At 40.5% G+C, this 21473-nt stretch overlaps 1 protein-coding gene and 1 pseudogene across 2 annotated transcripts; one reads left to right on the top strand and one right to left on the bottom strand.

Moving 5' to 3' along the window:
* Positions 1-3316: 3316 nt before the first annotated feature.
* On the bottom strand, positions 3317-8312 carry LOC109866465 (retinol dehydrogenase 7-like). Of its 2 annotated transcripts, none has more exons than XM_020455160.2 (5): positions 8090-8312; positions 5074-5388; positions 4422-4680; positions 4079-4242; positions 3317-3975 (listed from the first exon to the last, which is right to left on the bottom strand). In XM_020455160.2, the coding sequence occupies exons 2-5, from the start codon at positions 5384-5386 to the stop codon at positions 3971-3973; spliced, it is 741 nt and encodes a 246-aa protein (XP_020310749.1). In that variant the 5' UTR covers positions 5387-5388; positions 8090-8312; the 3' UTR covers positions 3317-3970. The 2 variants fall into 2 exon arrangements, with proteins under 2 accessions (XP_020310749.1, XP_020310743.1); XM_020455154.2 differs by having other exon boundaries at positions 3317-3794.
* Positions 8313-11727: 3415 nt separating this feature from the next.
* LOC109904220 (bile salt export pump-like) lies at positions 11728-21473 on the top strand (annotated as a pseudogene).

The following is a 21473-nucleotide window of genomic DNA, read 5'->3' as shown; positions in this document are numbered from 1 at the left end:
ATTTTACTTGCTATATTGTATTTACTTTGCCATCATGGCCTTTTTTGCCTTTACCTCCCTTCTCACCTCATTTGCTCACATTGTATATAGACTTGTTTATACTGCATTATTGACTGTATGTTTGTTTTTACTCCATGTGTAACTCTGTGTCGTTTTATCTGTCGAACTGCTTTGCTTTATCTTGGCCAGGTCGCAATTGTAAATGAGAACTTGTTCTCAACTTGCCTACCTGGTTAAATAAAGGTAAAATAAATAAATAAATAAATAAAAACTCAGTAAAATCTTTGAAATGGTTCCATTTATATTTTTATTCAGTGTACATGTAATCCTACATTGATGCCCCCTAGTGAAACCTGTGTCCCATCAATAGCTAGCTGAATTCTGGGAATGTCAAATGGCAATTAATCTTTAACCAGATATTTTAAATCTACTATAATCCCAGCTGGGTATATGCAGCAAACCTTTAATAAATCTTCCATTCCATTTAATCTGCTTGTGAAAATGTGTGAAAGAATACATGGCATGCTTGTGGATCTTGCACCACATATACTGTATTTCATTCTATAGGGGTTATGTGGTCTATGTATAGAAGTAGTATTTCAAAGCTTGGGACAGCCATAAATCAATATGTTTTAGTGTTAATTGGAAGGAAATAGATTAAAGCTTGACATTAAAGCATGAATATTGCAATTAGGCATCTAAATAAAATCCCATATATCATTTCTGTAATGCAGAACAAACTTAGCGGATGACTAACAAAAGTTTGTCATCACTGTGTCCATATTATGGCAGGTATTCTAGATGTTTCCTCGGCAGCTCTCAGGGTGACAGTGGTTTGAAAATATGCAGATTTATGGGTCAGTTAAGAGGGTTGCGAGGTAGTCAACCACCCCTATCTCGTTTTTATCTCTCCCAGTGCCTGCCTCTGACTGGCACCCTATCCACCCCCTGAACAGAACTGTGTTCAGTCTGGGAGAGGCCACAGCCTTCAAATCCGAGCCACCTTTCTCAGTGAAACATGGGGATATTACATGAAACCCCTTTCGGTCAAGCCGACTTGCCTCCAAATTTCCAAATCCGCTATCACTGCCCATGATAAAGACATGTTTCTTGTCAAAATCTTCCATTTTGAAAGAATCTCTAATAAACCAGGTGATGGTTATGGCTGTAACTAAAATGAGTGTGGAAGACAGGGCCAAATGTGATAGACCAACAAATACATATGTTTTATTTCAAAATACATTTATTGCAATGTAATACATTTATTTTTTTATACAGACAAGGAACTTTATCAATCTCACCTGAGAAAAATCTACCAGATATTCTCTTCAGAGACCACAGGGAAGACCTGTAAGGAGTCATTTCAGTTATATAAGGGTATTTCTTCAGTAACACATTTTTTTCTTCTTCAAAACACTTACACCAGAGAAAGCCGAGTCTAATTGCTCGTTCATTTGAATAGTTTACGTGTTTGCCAGTATAATAAAAACACCACAACAGTAACGACAAAGTGGAAAATGCTGTTTAAAAAATAATGAGTCTTCAAAATTAGACAATAGCTCAGTGTTTAGAGCATAGGCCTACAATATTATTCCTTACTTTATTTTCATAATGCTATTGCTTGTGTGTGTCCTCCAACTTCATAATCCTCTTCTATCTTACTCATAGAACTGGTACACAGCTGAAGGATTCAATTATTGTTTTATCATAATCACATGCAGCAATGCACCTGATCATAAGCACAGTTGGCTGCAAGGTGCTCACAGCTTTTTATATGACATACAGTATCAGTCAAAAGTTTGGACACACAAACTCATCCCAGAGTATTTCTTTATTTTTACTATTTTCCACGTTGTAGAATAATAGTGAAGATATAAAAACTATGAAATAACACATATGGAATCATGTATTAACCAGAAAAAGTGTTAAACAAATGATAGTCCCACTAAGCGCAACCAGATGAGATGGCGTATCACTGCAGAATGCTGTGGTAGTCATGCTGGTTAAGTGTGCCTTGATTTCTAAATAAATCACAAAGAGTGTCACCAGCAATGCACTCCAACACTATCACACCATCACCTCCATTCTTCACGGTGGGAAACACACATGCAGAGATCATCCATTCACCTACTCCGCATCTCACAAAGACATGGCGGTTGGAACCAAAAATCTCACATTGGGACTCATCAGACCAAAGGACAGATTTCCACCGGTCTAATGTCCATTGCTCGTGTTTCTTGGCCCAAGCAAGTCTCTTCTCCTAATTGGTGTCCTTTAGTAGTGGTTTATTTGCAGCTATTCAACCATGAAGGCCTAATTCACACAGTCTCCTCTGAACAGTTGATGTTGAAATGTGTCTGTTACTCTGTGAAGCATTTTTTTGGGTTGCAATTTCTGAGGCTGGTAATTCTAATTAACTTATCATCTGCAGCAGAGGTAACTCTGTGTCTTCCTTTCATGTGGTGGTACTCATGAGAGCCAGTTTCATCATACCGCTTGATGGTTTTCGCAATTGGACTTGAATAAACTGGACTTCCAGAGTGACTGACCTTCGTGTCTTAAAGTAATGATGGACTGTTGTTTCTCTTCGCTTATTTGAGCTGTTCTTGCCATATTATGGACTTGGTCATTAACCAAATAGGGCTATCTTCTGTATACCACCCCAACCTTGTGACAACACAACCGATTGTCTCAAACGTATTAAGAAGGAAAGAAATTCCACAAATTAACAAGGCACCTCTGTTAATTGAAATGCCTTCCAGGTGGCTACCTCGTGAAGCTGGTTGAGAGAATGCCAAGAGTGTGAAAGCTGTCATCAAGGCAACTTTGAAGAATCTCAAATACTACATAATTCCATGTGCTGTTTCATAGTTTTGATGTCTTCACTATTATTCTACAATGTAGAAAATAGTACAAATAAAGAAAAACCTTTGAGTGAGTAGATGTGTCCAAATGTTTGACTGGTACTGTACATGTCTAGCAGTGTGAAAAAAATCTTAATTTGAGAAGCTCAGCAGGCTATTGGGTATTTCTGGTCGGAGAGAATTTAGCTGAACAGAAAATAAATGTCTAAATTCTACAACTCTTTTTGTAATAATTATTTCTGATTCATTTAGTTGGAATTAATAGCAGCAAGTCACAGGTATATCAGAGTAAACATATTTTGATCAGGAATTTCTTGCACTGTAAGAGTTTGCTTTTTGATAGGAAGAATTTGCTGCAAGTCATACAGTGAGCTAGGGTACAAGCTAATAGTTCTAACAGAGACAGAATATCACTTACTGTATGTATCAAATGGACTCAATGGAACCACCGCTTCATTTGAATTACTGAAAATCTCTCCATTGGTTTTATTATCAGACCAGGGAAACAGACAGGACAAATCCAAATGTGATTAGACAAAATGCAATTCACAACTCTGTTTAAGTTTGAAAACAAATTACTGTTCTTTTTTTTCCCCATTCATTGGTTGAATCCCATGCTATACACTTTTTCCAATTACATTTTTCTTCTTCTCCTGTGGGTGTAAATAAAGACTTCCTCCTACATTCGGTCAGAGAACCATTAACATTAAAGAATAGATCCTGTTGGTTTGGCCATATCTTTTAAGAGCATTTTGTCTGCGATCCACGTTGGCAGGTAGGACATAGGCAACCATAAGAACTTGGCATCCCAGCCAGGTGAGTAGCGGGTACGAGGGTGGACAGCAGAGATGGCGTGCTCCATGCAGCTCACAACCTTCATCAGGTCCCCATCCAGCAACGTCGCAACATTCTTCTCCAATGTAACATTTGCTGGAAGAAAGGATTTGCCTCCATCAACAAGCTGATTTCGACATCTTGGAACACAATGAAGAAATTGTATGTCTGACTGTTTGAGGTCTAGGTCAAAGGCAGGCAGGTTGAACTTGCCTGACTGCTCAGTTCACTTGCTCTGGGTAATCCTTGTCAATTCGTTCTTGGAGTGTTTGTCATTCTGTCACACAGGTTACGACAATCCTATTTGCATCTATCATATTACAGCAGCATGCACAGATTCATGTGTGTTTGTTTTGTAAAAAAAATAAATGAAATGTTACCTCTCTCTGGGTAATCATGTCCATATTGATCCTTGATTTCTTCAGGCAATTTGTCCCACAATGTCCTCACATTTTTTCTCAGGAGATGTAGATCAGTCACACTTGTTTTGAAAAATCCTGGTTCCAGACACAGGACTTTAACTCCAAAAAACGACATGTTCATCCTGGAATTCAAAAACAAGAATATGCCACAACAAACATGAATACGTCTGCATTACAGTATTCATATGAAGTCGGAGACATAGAAAGAAATGCTCTGAGCATCACAGTTTCAAATTCAAATAAGCGTGATACAGTATATGCAGTATATATACAGTATAGACAAAAAAACAGGGCCTCTCACCGTAGACTATCATTGAAAGCCTCCACTCCATATTTTGACACACAGTAGGGACCCCCGAAGGCGCTTATCCTCCCAAACACACTGGCCACATTCACCACCCTGCCCCTGGCCTTCTTGATGAGGGGCAGGACACTCAGAGTCACACCAATGACTCCAATAAGGTTAACATCCAACATGGACTTGTAGTCGTCGACAGTCATCCAATCACAGGGACCAGATGGTACAGAGACTCCAGCATTGTTCACCACAGCCCACAGACCTGAAAACGGCATGAAAGTAGGGCATAGTTAAGTACCAACATCACAGCCACAGCAGGACACAGGCAGCAGTCACAATGAAGGATGGAGAAAAACATTCCATGCCTACAGGTGTCAACAAGTGCTTACATGCCAGTTGTCACACGTGGGAGTGAGGTCTCTTTCAGTGAGAAGGTGTGTTCTGAGATGTTGGGTTAACTTGTTGTTTGTGGTTGTAAATTCCATAGTAACGGTTGACACTGACTCATGGTAGTAGAATGAATGAGTAGACCAGTAGCCGGCCTAGATACTTGGATATTTTTTAATACCAAATGCTTCCCCCAATTTAAGTCAGAAAAGTCTTAGAGGCAATTTTTTACAAGAGTTTGGCTAGACTGGTCTTCAAAGACACTCACCCTTCTCCCCAACCAAGGTTTTGATGAATGCTGTTGCTTTGCTGACACTGTCAGTGCTGACGACATCCAGGTGGACTGTGTTCAATCGTTCAGTAGAGACCTTCTTCAGTTCATCCTCCCCCTTCTCAGTGTAGCAGGCTGCAATTACACGGAAGCCCAGCTTGTCCAGATGTCTGGCCAGAAGGTTCCCGAACCCAGAATCACAGCCAGTGATGTAGACATATTTCTGTCCTTTATTGGGTACTCTTGCGAGTTCCCTGTACCAGCGGAACACAAACCAAAAAGCCACCAGTCCAAGAATGTACAGGAACATTTCTGAGACAGAAGAAAGAGGTTCATTCAGATAAACACCTATTTTTCATCATATTACAAATTGTACATTTCTATTGTTCTTTTTTTGCAAAGAGAGTAAAATAGTCAGAACATAAAATGATATGCCCCCGATTAACCTTCATTTGTCTGAGGAACAGATAGTAACAGCTTTGGTAAAAAAAAAAAAAGGTACATTTCCATCCATTTCAATTCATATCAAATCTGAAGTTTGCATTAAGTTCTTCAAGTATTTAAGGTTTTCATAGGCCTTTAAATTTCTCTGGTGTGCGACTGCAAGTTTAGCTTAGTGACTAATAGGGATAGGCACTAGTAACTGAGTCCTCCAGTATGCGAACAGATGTCAAAGCTCAATCTTTAACCAGATATTGTTTTTAAAATCTAATATTGAAACGATTTGGTGGAATGTGCTTTGTGGCTGCCCGATCAGGTAAGTTACATTTTGTCTTGAAACCAACGTTAACACTCTAGTGTTCCATTTGTACATGTGCATTTGTGGGCCACAAAAAAAAAGAACCAAGCCAAGCATCACACAGTTCTTCTCCCTAAATTCTCTTTCCCCTCTGTCTCTCATCCACTTAATTGCATTCCGACCACTGCCTACACAAATGTGCTGAGTGCGCACGCAAGCTCCCGTTACGTCTATAGAAATAAATGCATCTAACTGATGGGATACACAAGCTACATTCCTTGCCAAATGACAACAGTTTTATCACAAATTCAAAATCGACTGGTTGATTGAAGTAGGAAAATATGTGTTCCAGCAATGAGATGCAGTTTTGGAATAATTGCATCCCGTCTACTTCTGCTTAGGCTATTTTGCGAACTGCTAGTACCATTAAGAATTGGTTAGCCTAGGACAGGGATGGGCAACTGGTGGCCCTTGGACCGACCCCCTTTTGTAGGCCTGTGGATCAATATCACTGAAAAAAGGAACTAATTCGGGGTCTCAATTGACCGTTTAGTTACGATAGTAGAATATACGGTGCAATTTCGAAATGTAGTTGTGCCTCAGAAGTGTTTCTGTTGCTATGTCAGTCACTGACAGTCACTCAATTAGCCAATGTCAGCCAACATGTTTTGGGGTAAATTAGTCTAGCGGCTAGCTATCAAGGTCGAATTACTGCCCCCATTGATTTTGTTAGTCACTCTCACTCAGATATCATATTAAAAACTGTAAACGTTTCTCTCCACCCTATGGCAAAATGTGTAGGATTGCAGGAAATTAGCAGTTAAACAAAAATGTTGCTTTAGGGCTCCCAAAACGCTAGGGCCGACTGTCTGCATGTTTGGGTATGGGCTTGGATGTGGGTACGTAGACCAGTGAGTCACTGTGGCACCTCATGATGATTTCAGATTGTTTTGTGGCCCCCACCCCATTACAAAGTTGCCCATCTCTGGCCTATGATACAGCCCCTTAAACATAGCCCGGTTCCACACTGAAAATATGCAAAAAAAAATTAAGCAAAGGCCTACTAAAAACAGATGTTGTGGCCATAATTCATCACCATGCAGTGTTCAATACAGAATTGTTAATCCATTTTGAAAACATACATGTTCAAAGAACAGGTTTGAAACCCTAAAAAGAAATTGTCTTTCAACTTGCCAAATTGAGCCCTGTTTCGAATAATCACTCTGAGAATAATTGTTCCAGATATACAAGATGCACATCACTTCACACTGGCAGCTTTTTTCAATTGGACTACAGTAATTTTTTTTATTCAACCTTTATTTAACTAGGCAAGTCAGTAAAGAACAACTTATTTACAATGACGGCCAAACCCGGATGACACTGGACTAATTGTGCGCAGCCCTATGGGATTCCCAATCACGGCCGGTTGTGACACAGGCTGGATTCGAACAAGACTGTCTAGTTTTGACCACTACGTGTTATCGATTATGGCTAGTAGGTTAAACTATGTATTGAGAAGAAAAAAATAGCCAGATAAATGCCTCACATGCTTGGACAAAATTTACATTAATCTACAACAGCACCCAAAACGGCGTTACATGGTCAATCCATAGTCTGCATTGGTTGTGCAGCATTTAAAGTGATATGGCCTCTGCAGAAATCAGGGAATCCATACGTCTGGTGCTTCGCGGAGCAGCTGTCAAGGAAGTGAGTTTGTGTTTATACAGGATCTCGCGCGCCCCCACTTACCGTCAACCAATCATGTCTATGCCGTGTCCTCTGCATTGTTACAAAATTAGAGAGGCGCACTGCGATACCGTACAAAGTTCCCGACCACATTTTCAGATTAAGCATAATTTTAGATAAAAAAAAAAAAGAAAAAGTGCCCACTTTTGGCATCACGTGATAACGATGCACCTTTCAAAGCCCACTAGACAATCAATACCAAGACCGGCACAACAAATATTTAAAATCGACAAAGAAATATGAAAATGGTTTCAGATTCGGACGCAAAGCGATACAATTGGCTCGTTAGAAGTAATAACATATTTCAATAACCATGTCAGTAGGCAGTTAGTTTACGTGAGTGCCTATTCAGTCGTCATTGGTGAACTGCGACTTTTGCAACTTTGTCAACTCATCTAACGGTTGTCCTTTTTGTTTATAGCTTTTTAACTTGTCATCAAAACTTCTTCATCAAACATTGAACTGTCCGATTAATATGCCTTCCTCAGATGTCAAGATATGGCAAAGAAACGTTACTGACACACTTACCCCAGGCGACAAACGTACGCTCCTTGAGTTGCTGGTAACAACTGTGACTCGTTTTTTTTCTTTCCCTGTGTAATTCACCTTCCGGTGTGTGTGAACTATTGCTCTGTCAGAAAGTTTGGTCAACTATTTTTTGATAGATGGTAGACGTCCTCCATCTACTGGACATTTTAAGTTTACGTTCAAATTTATTCATATGCACAGGATACACACATGGTGTGGCTAGGCCTACACAGTACCATGAAATGCTTATTTGGGGAGGTTCACCTCTCAACAATGCCCCCCCAAAATATTTAAATGCAATAAGAAATTATAAAATTGGGCAGAAATATAAATACAAGGCAGGCACTGCAACTAAATTTGATTTGTATTTGACTAGGCAAGTCAGTTAAGAACAAATTGTTCTTTACAATAACAGCCAAACCCTCCCCTAATGACACTGGTCCAATTCTGCAACACCCTATCCCGATCATAGCCAGTTGTGATACAGCCCAGTATTGAACCAGGGTCTGTAGTGACAAGCTCTAGCATTGAGATGCAGCACTTTAGACCGCTGCTCCACTCAGGAGCCCACTTATATGACAGCTGGAAACCAGTTGTTAATTTCAAGAGCTTTATTTATATATAATTGAACATGTTATAAAGACAGATGGAGAGGCAGACAGGTAGGGAAAACATAGCAAGAGTGGAGACAGGATTTAACCCCAGTTGGCCAGTCAGGGAGAGTAGAATATGTGTGATTAATACCTTGAGAGTTACCATTAGACCATAAACTCTGCACGTTAATTTCAAAAGATTGATGTGAACGCAATTTATTATATGGCTGACTGAAATATGTATTCAAAAACATAATGAAAGGTAGATTACACAATGAGTTGAAATGATTGCCTATTGCACCATGGCTACTGAGGGCCTACCATTCAGGTTTGGTAGGTAGTGCTGGTATGCAGTTGAAGTCGGAAGTTTACATACACTTAGGTTGGCGTCATTAAAACTCGTTTTTCAACCACTCCATAAATTTCTTGTTAACAAACGATAGTTTTAGCAAGTCGGTTAGGACATCGACTTTGTGCATGACACAAGTAATTTTTCCAACAATCGTTTATAGACAGATTATTTCAATTATAATTCACTATATCACAATTCCAGTGGGTCAGAAGTTTACATACACTAAGTTGACTGTGCCTTTAAACAGCTTGGAAAATTCCAGAAAATGATGTCATGTCTTTAGAAGCTTCTGATAGGCTAATTGACATCATTTGAGTCAATTGGAGATTTACCTGTGGATGTATTTCAAGGCCTACCTTCAAACTCAGTGCCTCTTTGCTTGACATCATGGGAAAGTCCAAAGAAATCAGCCAATACCTCAGAAAAAAATATTAGATCTTCAAAGGTCTGGTTCATCCTTGGGAGCAATTTCCAAATGCCTAAAGGTACCACATTCATCTGTACAAACAATAGTATACAAGTATAAACACTATGGGACCACGCAGCCGTCCTACCGCTCAGGAAGGAGACATTGTCTCCTAGAGATGAACATACTTCGGTGCAAATCAATCCCAGAACAACAGCAAAGGACCTTGTGAAGATGCTGGAGAAAACGGGTACAAAAGTATCTATATCCACAGTAAAAACCAGTCCTACATCGACATAACCTGAAAGGCTGCTCAGCAAGGAAGAAGCTACTGCTCCAAAACCGCCATAAAAAAAGCCAACTGCACATGGAGATAAAGATTGTAATTTTTAGAGAAATGGCAAAATGGCTTAAGGACAACAAAGTCGAGGTATTGGAGTGGCCATCACAAAGCCCTGAACTCAATCCTATAGAAAATTTGAACTGAAAAATAGAACTGAAACTGAAAAAGCGTGTGCGAGAAAGGAGGCCGACAAACCTGACTCAGTTACACCAGCTCTGTCAGGAGGAATGGGCCAAAATTCACCCAACTTATTGTGGGAAGATTGTGGAAGGCTACCTGAAAAGTTTGACCCAAGTTAAACAATTTGATGGCAATATTTCCAAATACTAATTGAGTGTATGTAAACTTCTGACCCACTGGGAATGTGATGAAAGAAATAAAAGCTGAAATAAATAATTCTCTCTCCTATTATTCTGACATTTCACATTCTTAAAATAAAATGATGATCCTAACTGACCTAAGACAGGGAATTTGTATTGGGAATAAATGTCACGAACTGTGAAAAACTGAGTTTAAATGTATTTGGCTAAGGTGTATGTAAACTTCCGACTTCAACTGTATGTTGGCTCTGGGTGAATGAGCTGTATAGACTGATGGCTGACCTTCAGGTCATACTCATTTTACAACGTTCTGCTGATGACATTCGGGTGATCCACGCCTATCACCAGAACAGAAGTTCTTTAAACAACCCAACTGTTAATTTACATGGGAATAATGTTGATAGAATTGACTTTTACAGCATTCATATTTACCACCACATTGAACATTCATCCCATATTATTTAAGAGGCCATTTTAATTCAGTATTCAAGTGTATTCAAATGTATTTATAAAATGTACAGTATATACTACACACCTGAATCTTTCTTAGAGAACAAATAGTCAGACAGGTATTTTTCCATTCATGTACTGTAATTTATATGTTTATCTTTTAAAAAATGGTTCAGAATTTGTCAGGGTAGCTCCTTTTTTTATTCAATAAAATAACTTTCAATTATCAAATGTTTTGTCCATATTATAGAGCACTAACGACTTAATCAATGCCTTGGTATCAATGACTTGGTATCAAGTCCTTCATAGTGCAAAAGTCCTAATTCCCAGCGTGCCATGGACAGTCCGTGGTCATGACAAACAGATTACACAATATTGAATTTCAAAGATTTTAAGATTGTTTTGTTATGTATTTTATCCCACAAAAAAAGTGTTATCATGGAAGTCACATTTGGATGGCAGCACAGACTGTTCCCTACAGTACACAGTACAATACAGACAGTGAATGTAGTATTCTGTGGATTCCCAGCACGTCAAAGAAGTCGCTAAAATGACCATTCTTTCCCATTAGGCCCAGTGAGGAGGTGCCTGTCAGGATGAAGGCTACATAAATGAAGGATTCTATTTACCTGAAAAAGTTAACTTGACAAATATTGACTAACAAAACCAGACCGAGAAGAAGGTAAGTGGCCCATTTCTTCTTGTTATGCCACAAATGCCATAATATAAACATGATTATGCCCCAGCAAGAGTTGAAATGATGTTGTTGATCTCTTCCTAAAAAGTTTAAATTGAACTTTGACCTCTCTTTTTGAACAGAGAATGGAAAAGGTTAAGCGTCTGTTTTTGATTGGAATTTAAACAATAGTATGGTTCTTCTTAGCATGATATCTATCATACTGGTATACACTTTTATCATCATGAAAGTATCATATAAACGTATATCATCACCATGCAAGAGCTTTTCTTATTTGATTGTATTGATTGCAGGGATGTAAAGAAAAGCTCTTGGGTGTTGGATTCTTTCAACTGTTTTATCCTTACATTTGATTAATTATTATTATTTTACTTTTATATTTACTTTTTATGCTATTATTGCACAATATTATATCTCCCTTTATTTTATGAATTATTATTAATTTATTTCATTATTTATTAATTATTAATTTGCAACATGGAAGGATACAACGTCACCTGGATCAATGGTTCAATATATGAAATAGCAAAGAACACAAGGGTCTTCTGTGGGTGAGTTGACACTTTACAATTATATTTTACTCCTGCATAGAGGTTGGAAAGTTATATTCTATTTTGATCTGTTCATATTACTGTTTATAAACATATATACAGCATACATAAGCATCTATTATTTTTACAGGGTGGATATTGAAGCACAGATGACGATGTTTGCATATTACTACGCTTGTATTGGATTAGAATATTTAATTGTTAGTTATTTCCAAGTAAGTGGGTTCAACTTCATTCTCAAAGTGCTTTAGTTCCACTGAGTTTTGCAAACTTAATAGGTTAATTAATCTACAACTGTTCTTTTTAAACATGTATTAACCCTGCTCTGTGTAGATTGCCCTCTGCGTATCTGCTTCTACCAGACAGATCCAGAGAATCAAGAAAACTTACATTAGGAAGATCATGAGAATGTAGATTGGTTGGTTTGACTGCAATTTCAGTTGGAGAATTAAACACAAGGATGTCAGAGTAAGACCTAAACCCATGGGTTATTTTCTACAGAGATGTGTGGACAATTGAGGGCATTCCTGAAAGATGTTTCTAGAAAAACCTCTCACATTTAGGGTTTGACCCATTTTAGCTGGTTCACTATTTTGGACATGTTCTTTCACCTCCTTGACATCAACAAGATCAGCGATGCTATAGCTGACCAGGTGTCTATCTTCATCAAGAGGATCTCCACTTTCATCTTCAGCTTCATGGTGGTGTTCATCAGAGTATGGAAGTTGACCCGGGTGGTCATCACAGTAGGCCCACTTATAGGACTTGCTGCTGGGCTAATGGCCATGGTGTGATGGGTTGAATACAATGTATTAAATTCCTACATTTAGTGATGGTCATTCTGTTTTTCGATGTAACAGCCTCTGAGTCTGTGTGTGCGGTAGTCTCACACCACCTCTGTATTCTCTGTGACGCTGTGATGTGTGAAATGTACTATGGATAAACCAGTCTGGTTTAAATGTGGGAACGTTGTGAAGTGTTCTCCACTCATTGACTTCTCAGGCTGTTGCCAGACCGACAGTTCGGGAGCTCCAGGCCTATGCCAAGGCAGGGGCAGTAGCTGATGAGGTACCGTCATCCATCAGAACAGTGGCAGCCTTTGGATGAGAGGGTAACTTGAAATACTGACAGGATCTTAATTCGATCACCAAGTTGTTGCAGGAAATGCAAATGTGTAGTGTATAACTTTTTTATTTTTTAAAGCTCATACATTTAGCAATTTACACTTTAAAATGTCAGACTTGATTTGCCCTAACAAAAAATTAATCAACCCCTACAAAAAGGTCAGTTAATTATAATCCTGCTGTGAGAAACTTGTCAAATTAACCTTCCCTTCCCTGACTTCAATGTCTTGGCGCTTGAAATGAGTTATAAAAATGCATTTCACATTTGAACAGGTATGACAAAAACCTTATTGAGGCTCCGAACTGGGGTGTGAAAAAGGGGACGATCATTGGAGTGTTTCAAGGATACCCGCGGTGTGTCATCTTCCTCTGCTATGCTTTGGCATTCTGGTATGGTTCTAAACTGGTGATAGATGCTGCTGTAAGAGTACTCTTATCCACTTATGGTAACTCAGATTACCGTATAATAAATATGTATCCAATATTTTATACTATGATTGGTGAAAATGTAAGGATATGTTTGGCTTGTATTTTGGTCTCCAGTTGTTCTTTGTGGTTCTCATGGCAGCTATGAACCTGGGTCAGGCCTCTCCCTGACTGGAAGCCTTCGCCTCAGGTCCAGCTGCAGCCAAGACAATCTTTGATACCATTGACTGGGTAAGGCCAGACTTCTAGAAAATACATGAACTAAGAACAACTACATTTCAGTTAAGAAGTATTTTATCAATCTTAACTTTCAGGAGCCAGAAATCTATTGTTTCTCAGAGGAGGGTCACAAACTACAAGGTGAAGGCTGATATTGAATTAGACTACATCACATTTAACTTCCCCTTTCGACCAGAAGTGAAGGTAACCCTTTTTGCTCAGCTCTTTATTTTTTCACTGAAATTATTTCCCAAAATACACTGCGTCTCAATGTAAAACTACCTGTTTATTCAGATTTTAGACCATTTGAGCATGCTGATTAGAGCAGGAGAAACCACAGCTTTTGTTGGGCCAAGTGTTTCAGTTTCTCATTCATGGGTGACTTTGGATGGCCATGACATCTGCAACCTGAACATCCAGTGCCTTCGCTCTCTGATTGGCATAACTATTGCTGAGAACATCCGCTATGGGCGACCATGGACGACATTATCCAGGCCACCAAGGAGGCTAACATCTATAACTTCATCATGGACCTACCACCGGTACCACACCTTTAGCAAAGAAATACTGTGCATTTCTCTGATACTGTCTCATACAAGAAACACATTGAAATGTCAAAATTAGGAAACATTTGTCTGTGGTTATATAGAGGTTTGATACACTGGTGGGTGAGGGTGGTAGTCAGATGAGTGGAGGACAGAAGAAGGATTCATATCGCCCAAGCTCTGATCCACAACCCCAGGATCCTGCAGCTGGACATGGCTACCTTGGCTCAACGAGAGTGAGGCTGTTGCACAGGAGGCACTTGACAAGGTGGGTGACACCCAGCACAAAATCTATCAATCATTATATCACCACAAAGTAAAAGCCTGTGATCTCACATCCAACTGTCAACTGAAATCATCCCTGATGCTATAGCTTGCAGTATCATAATTAAATCAGACAAATTCCTTAACACAATGGAAAATTTGATTGAACCTCAAAGGTCAAAGGTACTGAGGTCATTCTATAAGCAGCCTTGTGTTCTCAGTTTTGTATTAATGTACTTTATTCAATATCTGAGAGAAATTAGTGTCCCTCCTATATTCCTACAGTATTCTAAGGAGGAAGCAATGGAACCAACGTCAGTGGCTCGAATCCTGAAGTATAACACGTCAAAGTGGCCCTACATGCTATTGGGATCTATAGGAGCTACCATCAACGGCTCCGTCAATCCAATCTATTCTATTTTATTCAGCCAGATTTTTGGGGTGAGAGGCTATAGATTATGTACATTTCAAGCCTATGTTTATAATGTAGTTTCATATTACCTGGGCTAGTAGTGATACTTGTAGTTGTTGCTATTCCATGAAATTCATTTAATTCCATCCATATTGTTCTTTGGATTCACAGACGTTCTCTACATGTGACTTGGATGGAGAGAGAGCGCAGATCAATAGAATATGTATCCTGTTCTGCGCTGTGGCAAGTTTTTTCTCTGTCATTACAGGTAGTTACAGTATGTTTTACCGCACATCAGTATAATTATGCAGTTACAGTCCATAGTATGGTGCTAACATTCTGACGGCAGGCCCTAGTGATGTGTGTGAACACTGTTGTTGTTCTGTTGAAGGGCAATGCCTTTGGGAAGTCTGGGAAGCTGCTGACCTGCAGGTTAAGGAAAGGTGGGCTTCCAGGCCATGTTGAAACAGGTGGTGGGCTGGTTTGATGACCCCAGCAACAGCCCTGGAGATCTCATGACCAGGCTGGCCACTGACGCCTCCATGGTCCAGAGGGTGAGTGTCAGTGACACATACTGTGGACCGGGACATTAGAATCCATTGGAATTATTTATTACCAATGATGAGATGATCCAAATGGTCATTTTCAAAATATTTCCTTGTGCCTCACACTGTATGTATTTCTGTCTATTAAATGAGCTATGAGAATGAATAGTATTTCCTCTCTAGGCAACTGGATCAAAGATTGGGATGATTGTGAACACCTTGAACAACATCGGAGCGTCTTTCATCATTGCGTTCTACTTCAGCTGAAAGTTAAGCTTGGTGGTGATGTGCTTATTACCACTGATTGGCTTGTCTGAGTTCTTTCAAGCCAAAATGAGGATAAGAAGGCAGTGGAAGCAGCATGACAGGTGGTTAAACACTCCATTATGGGTTTATTAATTTAATAAAGGTCCTTAAATGGGTTATTAGAATACTTCTGTAACATTAAGCGAGGCACTAGTCCTGAGAGTGTTATTCTCTGTCGTAAGGCTGGCCATGGAGAGCCTATATTTGAATCAATATGAACAGCAGCTGGAGGCTCCCTATAAATCTGCCAAGAAGGACAATATCTATGGCATCTGTTTTGCCTTTGTTCAGAGTGTTATCTTTATTGTGTATGCCGCCTCATTTAGATATGGAGGCTATCTGGTCAGCTGTGAAGGATTACATCACCTGGTGGCAATGACGGACTGGCCATCTGGTGCCCTGGGAGTTTTCCCGGTGGGCCGCTTGACAATTGGGGCCGATGCAACGCAAAATATAAATAACCCCAACCCCCGCTTAAATAAAAAATAACCAAGTGCTGTGTGTCTGACTGGCCCAGGCGAGTGGGCTGCCGGCCCACTGCCACCACGGTTGGGTATTACATCTGTCAGCCTCTCTCTCCCAGCCAATTACTTTTGGTCTAGTCCATTCTAATTTTACCTGGGCCCCGCCCCTTTCCCATCTCTGTTAAGTGGTGACATTTGGATAAATAGTGGAGTGGCGCAAGATGGACAAACAAAAAGAGAAACAGCGTAAAGGTGTTGCTGAAAAGCCGAAAGAGAAGAGGTTGAAGTCCCTTGAGGCTGATGCAGCCAAATGTTTTAAAATAACAAATGATTCATTTGGCGACATTACCAGTTCATCATCTCAGCCGAGTGAGCCTGAAGGCACTGGCAGCACAGAGAGCAGCCCATTAAGCCCAGCGATACCAGTTCAAATGTTAGTCAAGGCTTTTCAGCTGAAGCGGTAAGACAGAAGACAATAGGGATAAGATAAGCAATGTTTGGGTTTGGCTAGCTGGTCATTTAGCTATATCGGGTGCTTTTGTTCAAACAAGCGCTAGTTAATGTCACTTTCGTGAACCGACCAATCACAGCCTGGATGGGGCGGGACATTAAAAAAAGGTTGACGTTCAACAGCAAACTTTGGAAATGTTGAACTTATTGTTATGCATGAATAGTTATGATTATTGACCAGTTAGTACTTAGCGTTAACAAATTAGAGACTAACCACCAATGTAGACCATTTTCCTTAAAGGATTTAATGACGGAACAAAACCTACAAAAATTATAAATGTTGGTTGTGTATTTCACTGCTGTATTGTCCAATTGGAATTAATGTTATACTAGTGGTAGAAAGTGTACTATTATATGAATATACTAACCTTATATAATTAATATACTAATATTATACCATTATATTAACATTATACTTTTTATTTCATGTTATATTATTATACAAATGTATACTAATTATTCATCCAGGTTGAGGATAGTGCACCTGCAGTGGACAGATGTAGATTGAGCCAAGATGCCACTGCCACCCCAATTTTGGATTATTTTAAGAGGCCGAAGTCAGGGGACCTAGATACCCCCAACAAAAGTTGGAAAAGTCTGTGGTGCAGAAGGTATTCTTTTGTAAAGATGGGACCAACAGGAAGTGGCCGTCAGACAGTGAAGTGAACTATGCTTTATTCTACTTAATTTGTATGGCATTTGCAAAGCCCACAGAGAACAGCCCTTTCATGAATGGAATGGCAGACTGGAAGCATATCCATCAGAGAGTGGAAGAGCATGAGAAGAGCATTATGCGTAGAGGTTATGCTGAGGCCTACTTTCTAAGGTCCTCCAAAGGTAACATTGAGAGCCTGCTCATCGGCAGTCAGCTGTATGCTCACGGAGCGCAAGTGCGCAGAAGAAGGCCAGTGCTAGAGCGAATTATAGATGTTGTTAAAGTCATAGGCAAGAGGGGTCTGAGCCACAGAGGCATGCAGTCTGAAGCAACTTATACACTAGATGACAGCAGCATTGACCATGGCAAATATTAAGAGATGATAATTCTGCTGGGAATGTACGACCTGTGTATGAAAGAGCATCTCAGTGCCTGCAAAGAGAAAAGCAAAAAACTGCGTGAGTCTGGGTCAAGAGGGGGCAGAGGCCCTCTAATCAAATCAAATCAAATTTTATTTGTCACATACACATGGTTAGCAGATGTTAATGCGAGTGTAGCGAAATGCTTGTGCTTCTAGTTCCGACAATGCAGTAATAACCAACAAGTAATCTAACTAACAATTCCAAACTACTGTCTTATACACACAAGTGTAAGGGGATAAAGAATATGTACATAAAGATATATGAATGAGTGATGGTACAGAGCGGCATAGGCAAGATACAGTAGATGGTATCGAGTACAGTATATACATATGAGATGAGTATGTAAACAAAGTGGCATAGTTAAAGTGTCTAGTGATACATGTATTACATAAAGATGCAGTAGATGATATAGTGTACAGTATATACGTATACATATGAGATGAATAATGTAGGGTATGTAAACATTATATTAGGTAGCATTGTTTAAAGTGGCTAGTGATATTTTTTACATAATTTCCCATCAATTCCCATTATTAAAGTGGCTGGAGTTGAGTCAGTGTGTTGGCAGCAGTCATTCAATGTTAGTGGTGGCTGTTTAACAGTCTGATGGCCTTGAGATAGAAGCTGTTTTTCAGTCTCTCGGTCCCAGCTTTGATGCACCTGTACTGACCTCGCCTTCTGGATGATAGCGGGGTGAACAGGCAGTGGCTCGGGTGGTTGTTGTCCTTGATGATCTTTATGGCCTTCCTGTAACATCGGGTGGTGTAGGTGTCCTGGAGGGCAGGTAGTTTGCCCCCGGTGATGCGTTGTGCAGACCTCACTACCCTCTGGAGAGCCTTACGGTTGTGGGCGGAGCAGTTGCCGTACCAGGCGGTGATACAGCCCGCCAGGATGCTCTCGATTGTGCATCTGTAGAAGTTTGTGAGTGCTTTTGGTGACAAGCCGAATTTCTTCAGCCTCCTGAGGTTGAAGAGGTGCTGCTGCGCCTTCTTCACGATGCTGTCTGTGTGGGTGGACCAATTCAGTTTGTCTGTGATGTGTATGCCGAGGAACTTAAAACTTGCTACCCTCTCCACTACTGTTCCATCGATGCGGATAGGGGGGTGTTCCCTCTGCTGTTTCCTGAAGTCCACAATCATCTCCTTAGTTTTGTTGACGTTGAGTGTGAGGTTATTTTCCTGACACCACACTCCGAGGGCCCTCACCTCCTCCCTGTAGGCCGTCTCGTAATCACTCTATCATCAAAGACTAACATTGATACCGTCATTACCACAATCCAACACACAATGCAGGCCACCATAGCAAGTTAAATCCAGGAAGCTGGTATGTTTTCAGTCCAGATTGACACTGCGAAGGACATTACAACACAAGGTCAATGCTCTGTCATAGTCAGATATGTGACAAACGTCATCCATGAGAGGCTTGTGGCTGTGGTGAAATTAACAACATAGCTGTGTTCTTCCGTGAATCCTACCAGAGGATGAACATTTGGGAGAAGAAGTGCAAGGACCCAAGACACAGACGTCTTGCTCCAATTGGAGAGACATGCTGGTGGGCTAAAGACAGTGCCTGAAAGAAGGTCTTTGGAGCTTTTGGAAATCCAGATGAGGGTGTGTTGATGTCCTTCTCACTCTTTCAACCATACAAGATCAGAAAAACATCAACACTACTGCACGGGTCAAGGCACAAGGATACATTGAGGGGTTGCTGAAGTATGAAACAATACTTCCAGCTCAGATATTCCTCAGAATATTTCAGGTCACCTCACCAGTCTCAAAATATCTTCAAACAAGTGGAATGGACATTCTATTCTGGTTGCGCATCGTATGGTTGTGTCTACAGAGGAGCTGCTGAAAGGAATGGCAAGAGATTTTGAAAAAGTCAAAGCAGCTGCAGACACATTTGTTCAGTGGGCCAACAGGAAGTTGCAGGAACGGGATGAGGAAACAGAGTTGGAGTTAGAGATCACTCTGCCAACAAAAAGGGCTTGAAAGAAGAAAACCATGCCTGGAGAGATGGCACAAGATGAGACTTTTTCTGGGGCAGAGAGTGCATTGGATTGGTGTCCATCATCAAATTCTGGATACAGTTATAGATAGCATCCATTGTCGATTTCTGAGAAATGGCACTTTGTATGCCAACCTGGCTCTTCTGCACCCTAAACACTTTAGTCAGCTAACATACAGTGCCAGTGGCCTTCCACAGGCAGCCCTTCCGCAGACAGCCCTTCAAGAACTAAGCAAATGTTTGATCAAATTTGACAGCAGAGCAACGGTGGCCAATTTACAGAGTGAGCTCGTGAGTCTGGCAGAACAGTGGACTAGGTTAAAACAATCGGGATTCGAAGAATACACAACCAGGATTATGGAGGATCATGGACCTGAAGGAAATGAAGACGAGGTGGAGATGGTGAACAAGAGCTGTTCATCTTGCAAGTAATGTCCAGTGTGTTGCTACCATATTCTTAGTCCGTACAACCTATTGACCGACGCATACCACATCCTGGGGGGCTTTGGGTCTGAGTCAATCAGACTAATGCCAATGATGTGTGATTCCCCAGAGTGATCTCTGCCATTGTGATCAGTGGGAAGGCACTGGGAAAAGCTTTCTTGATCAGCCCCAGATTATGCCAAAACCAGATTACAGCTGCCCAGTTGTTCAAACTGTTGGATGAGAGAAACGTGTCTATCTTTTTCCATTACAAATTCAATTTATTCAATCAGACATTTTCAGGAAAATTCGGTGTGTAATAATGCCATGCCCTCTCTCCAGGAGCATTTAAAAAAAGGGGGGTTAAAATTCATGAACTGCAAGTTCACCTATCCAACCCGGACTGACATCCAGGTGTTACATGGACTACTGGTGTCTTTGAAGCCGGGCCAGAACCTGACCTTTATGGGCAGCAGTGGCTATAGGAAGAGCACTAGTGTGCAGCTGTTGGAGAGGTTCTATGATCTAGATGAGGGCAGAGTGGATGAGATCCCACACCAGCCACAATCTATTTACATTACCTTTATCTTAGTTCTGCCATGTAGATGGAATCAGAGGGACACACAGTGCCTGTCATAGTTTATTTGTATTTACAATAAACACATCCATGCTCCCATTTCATTTTAGTTGATTGATGGCTGTCCATCACACACTGTCAACGTGCCCTTCCTGAAGGCTCAGATAAGCATTGTCTCCCAAGAACCAGTGCTGTTTGACTGCGGTATTGCTGAAAATATCCAGCATGATGATAACACAAGGAACGTGAGCATGGTGGAGATTGTTGAAGCTGCCAAGAAAGCTCATCTCCAATACTTTGTGATGACTCTACCAGATGTGAGTAGTGTAACTGAAATTGTACTATCTTTTGTAATACTTCTATGTCATAATATCCCACTTCACTTTGTACTGTGACGAATGTCAAAGATGAATATTTTATTGTGGTGGGAACATGTTATTATCTTCTGATACTGTTTGCTCTCATTGTATTGGAAGTACTGTACTGGACATTCCTGTGTTTGACTCTGTCAGAAATATGAGACTCGGGTTGGTGCCCAGGGCTCCCAGCTCTCCAGAGGACAAAAGAAAACGTATTGCCAATTGTTAGGAAACCCAAGATTCTGCTACTGGATGAGGCCACCTCTGCATTGGACACAGAGAGTGAAAAGGTTCCCAGATAGCATAGCCGTCAAGTCCCAAGGCGCTGTCATAGAAAGAGGGACTCATGAGAAACTCATGGCTAAGAGAGCTACCTACTATAAACTAGTCACAGCAGGGGCTCCAATCAGCTAA

This window comes from Oncorhynchus kisutch, linkage group LG2 (assembly GCF_002021735.2).
Source record: "Oncorhynchus kisutch isolate 150728-3 linkage group LG2, Okis_V2, whole genome shotgun sequence".
NCBI classification, from domain to species: domain Eukaryota; kingdom Metazoa; phylum Chordata; class Actinopteri; order Salmoniformes; family Salmonidae; genus Oncorhynchus; species Oncorhynchus kisutch.
The sequence above is the reverse complement of the archived record's forward strand: the minus strand, read 5'-3'. Positions and strand labels throughout refer to the sequence as shown.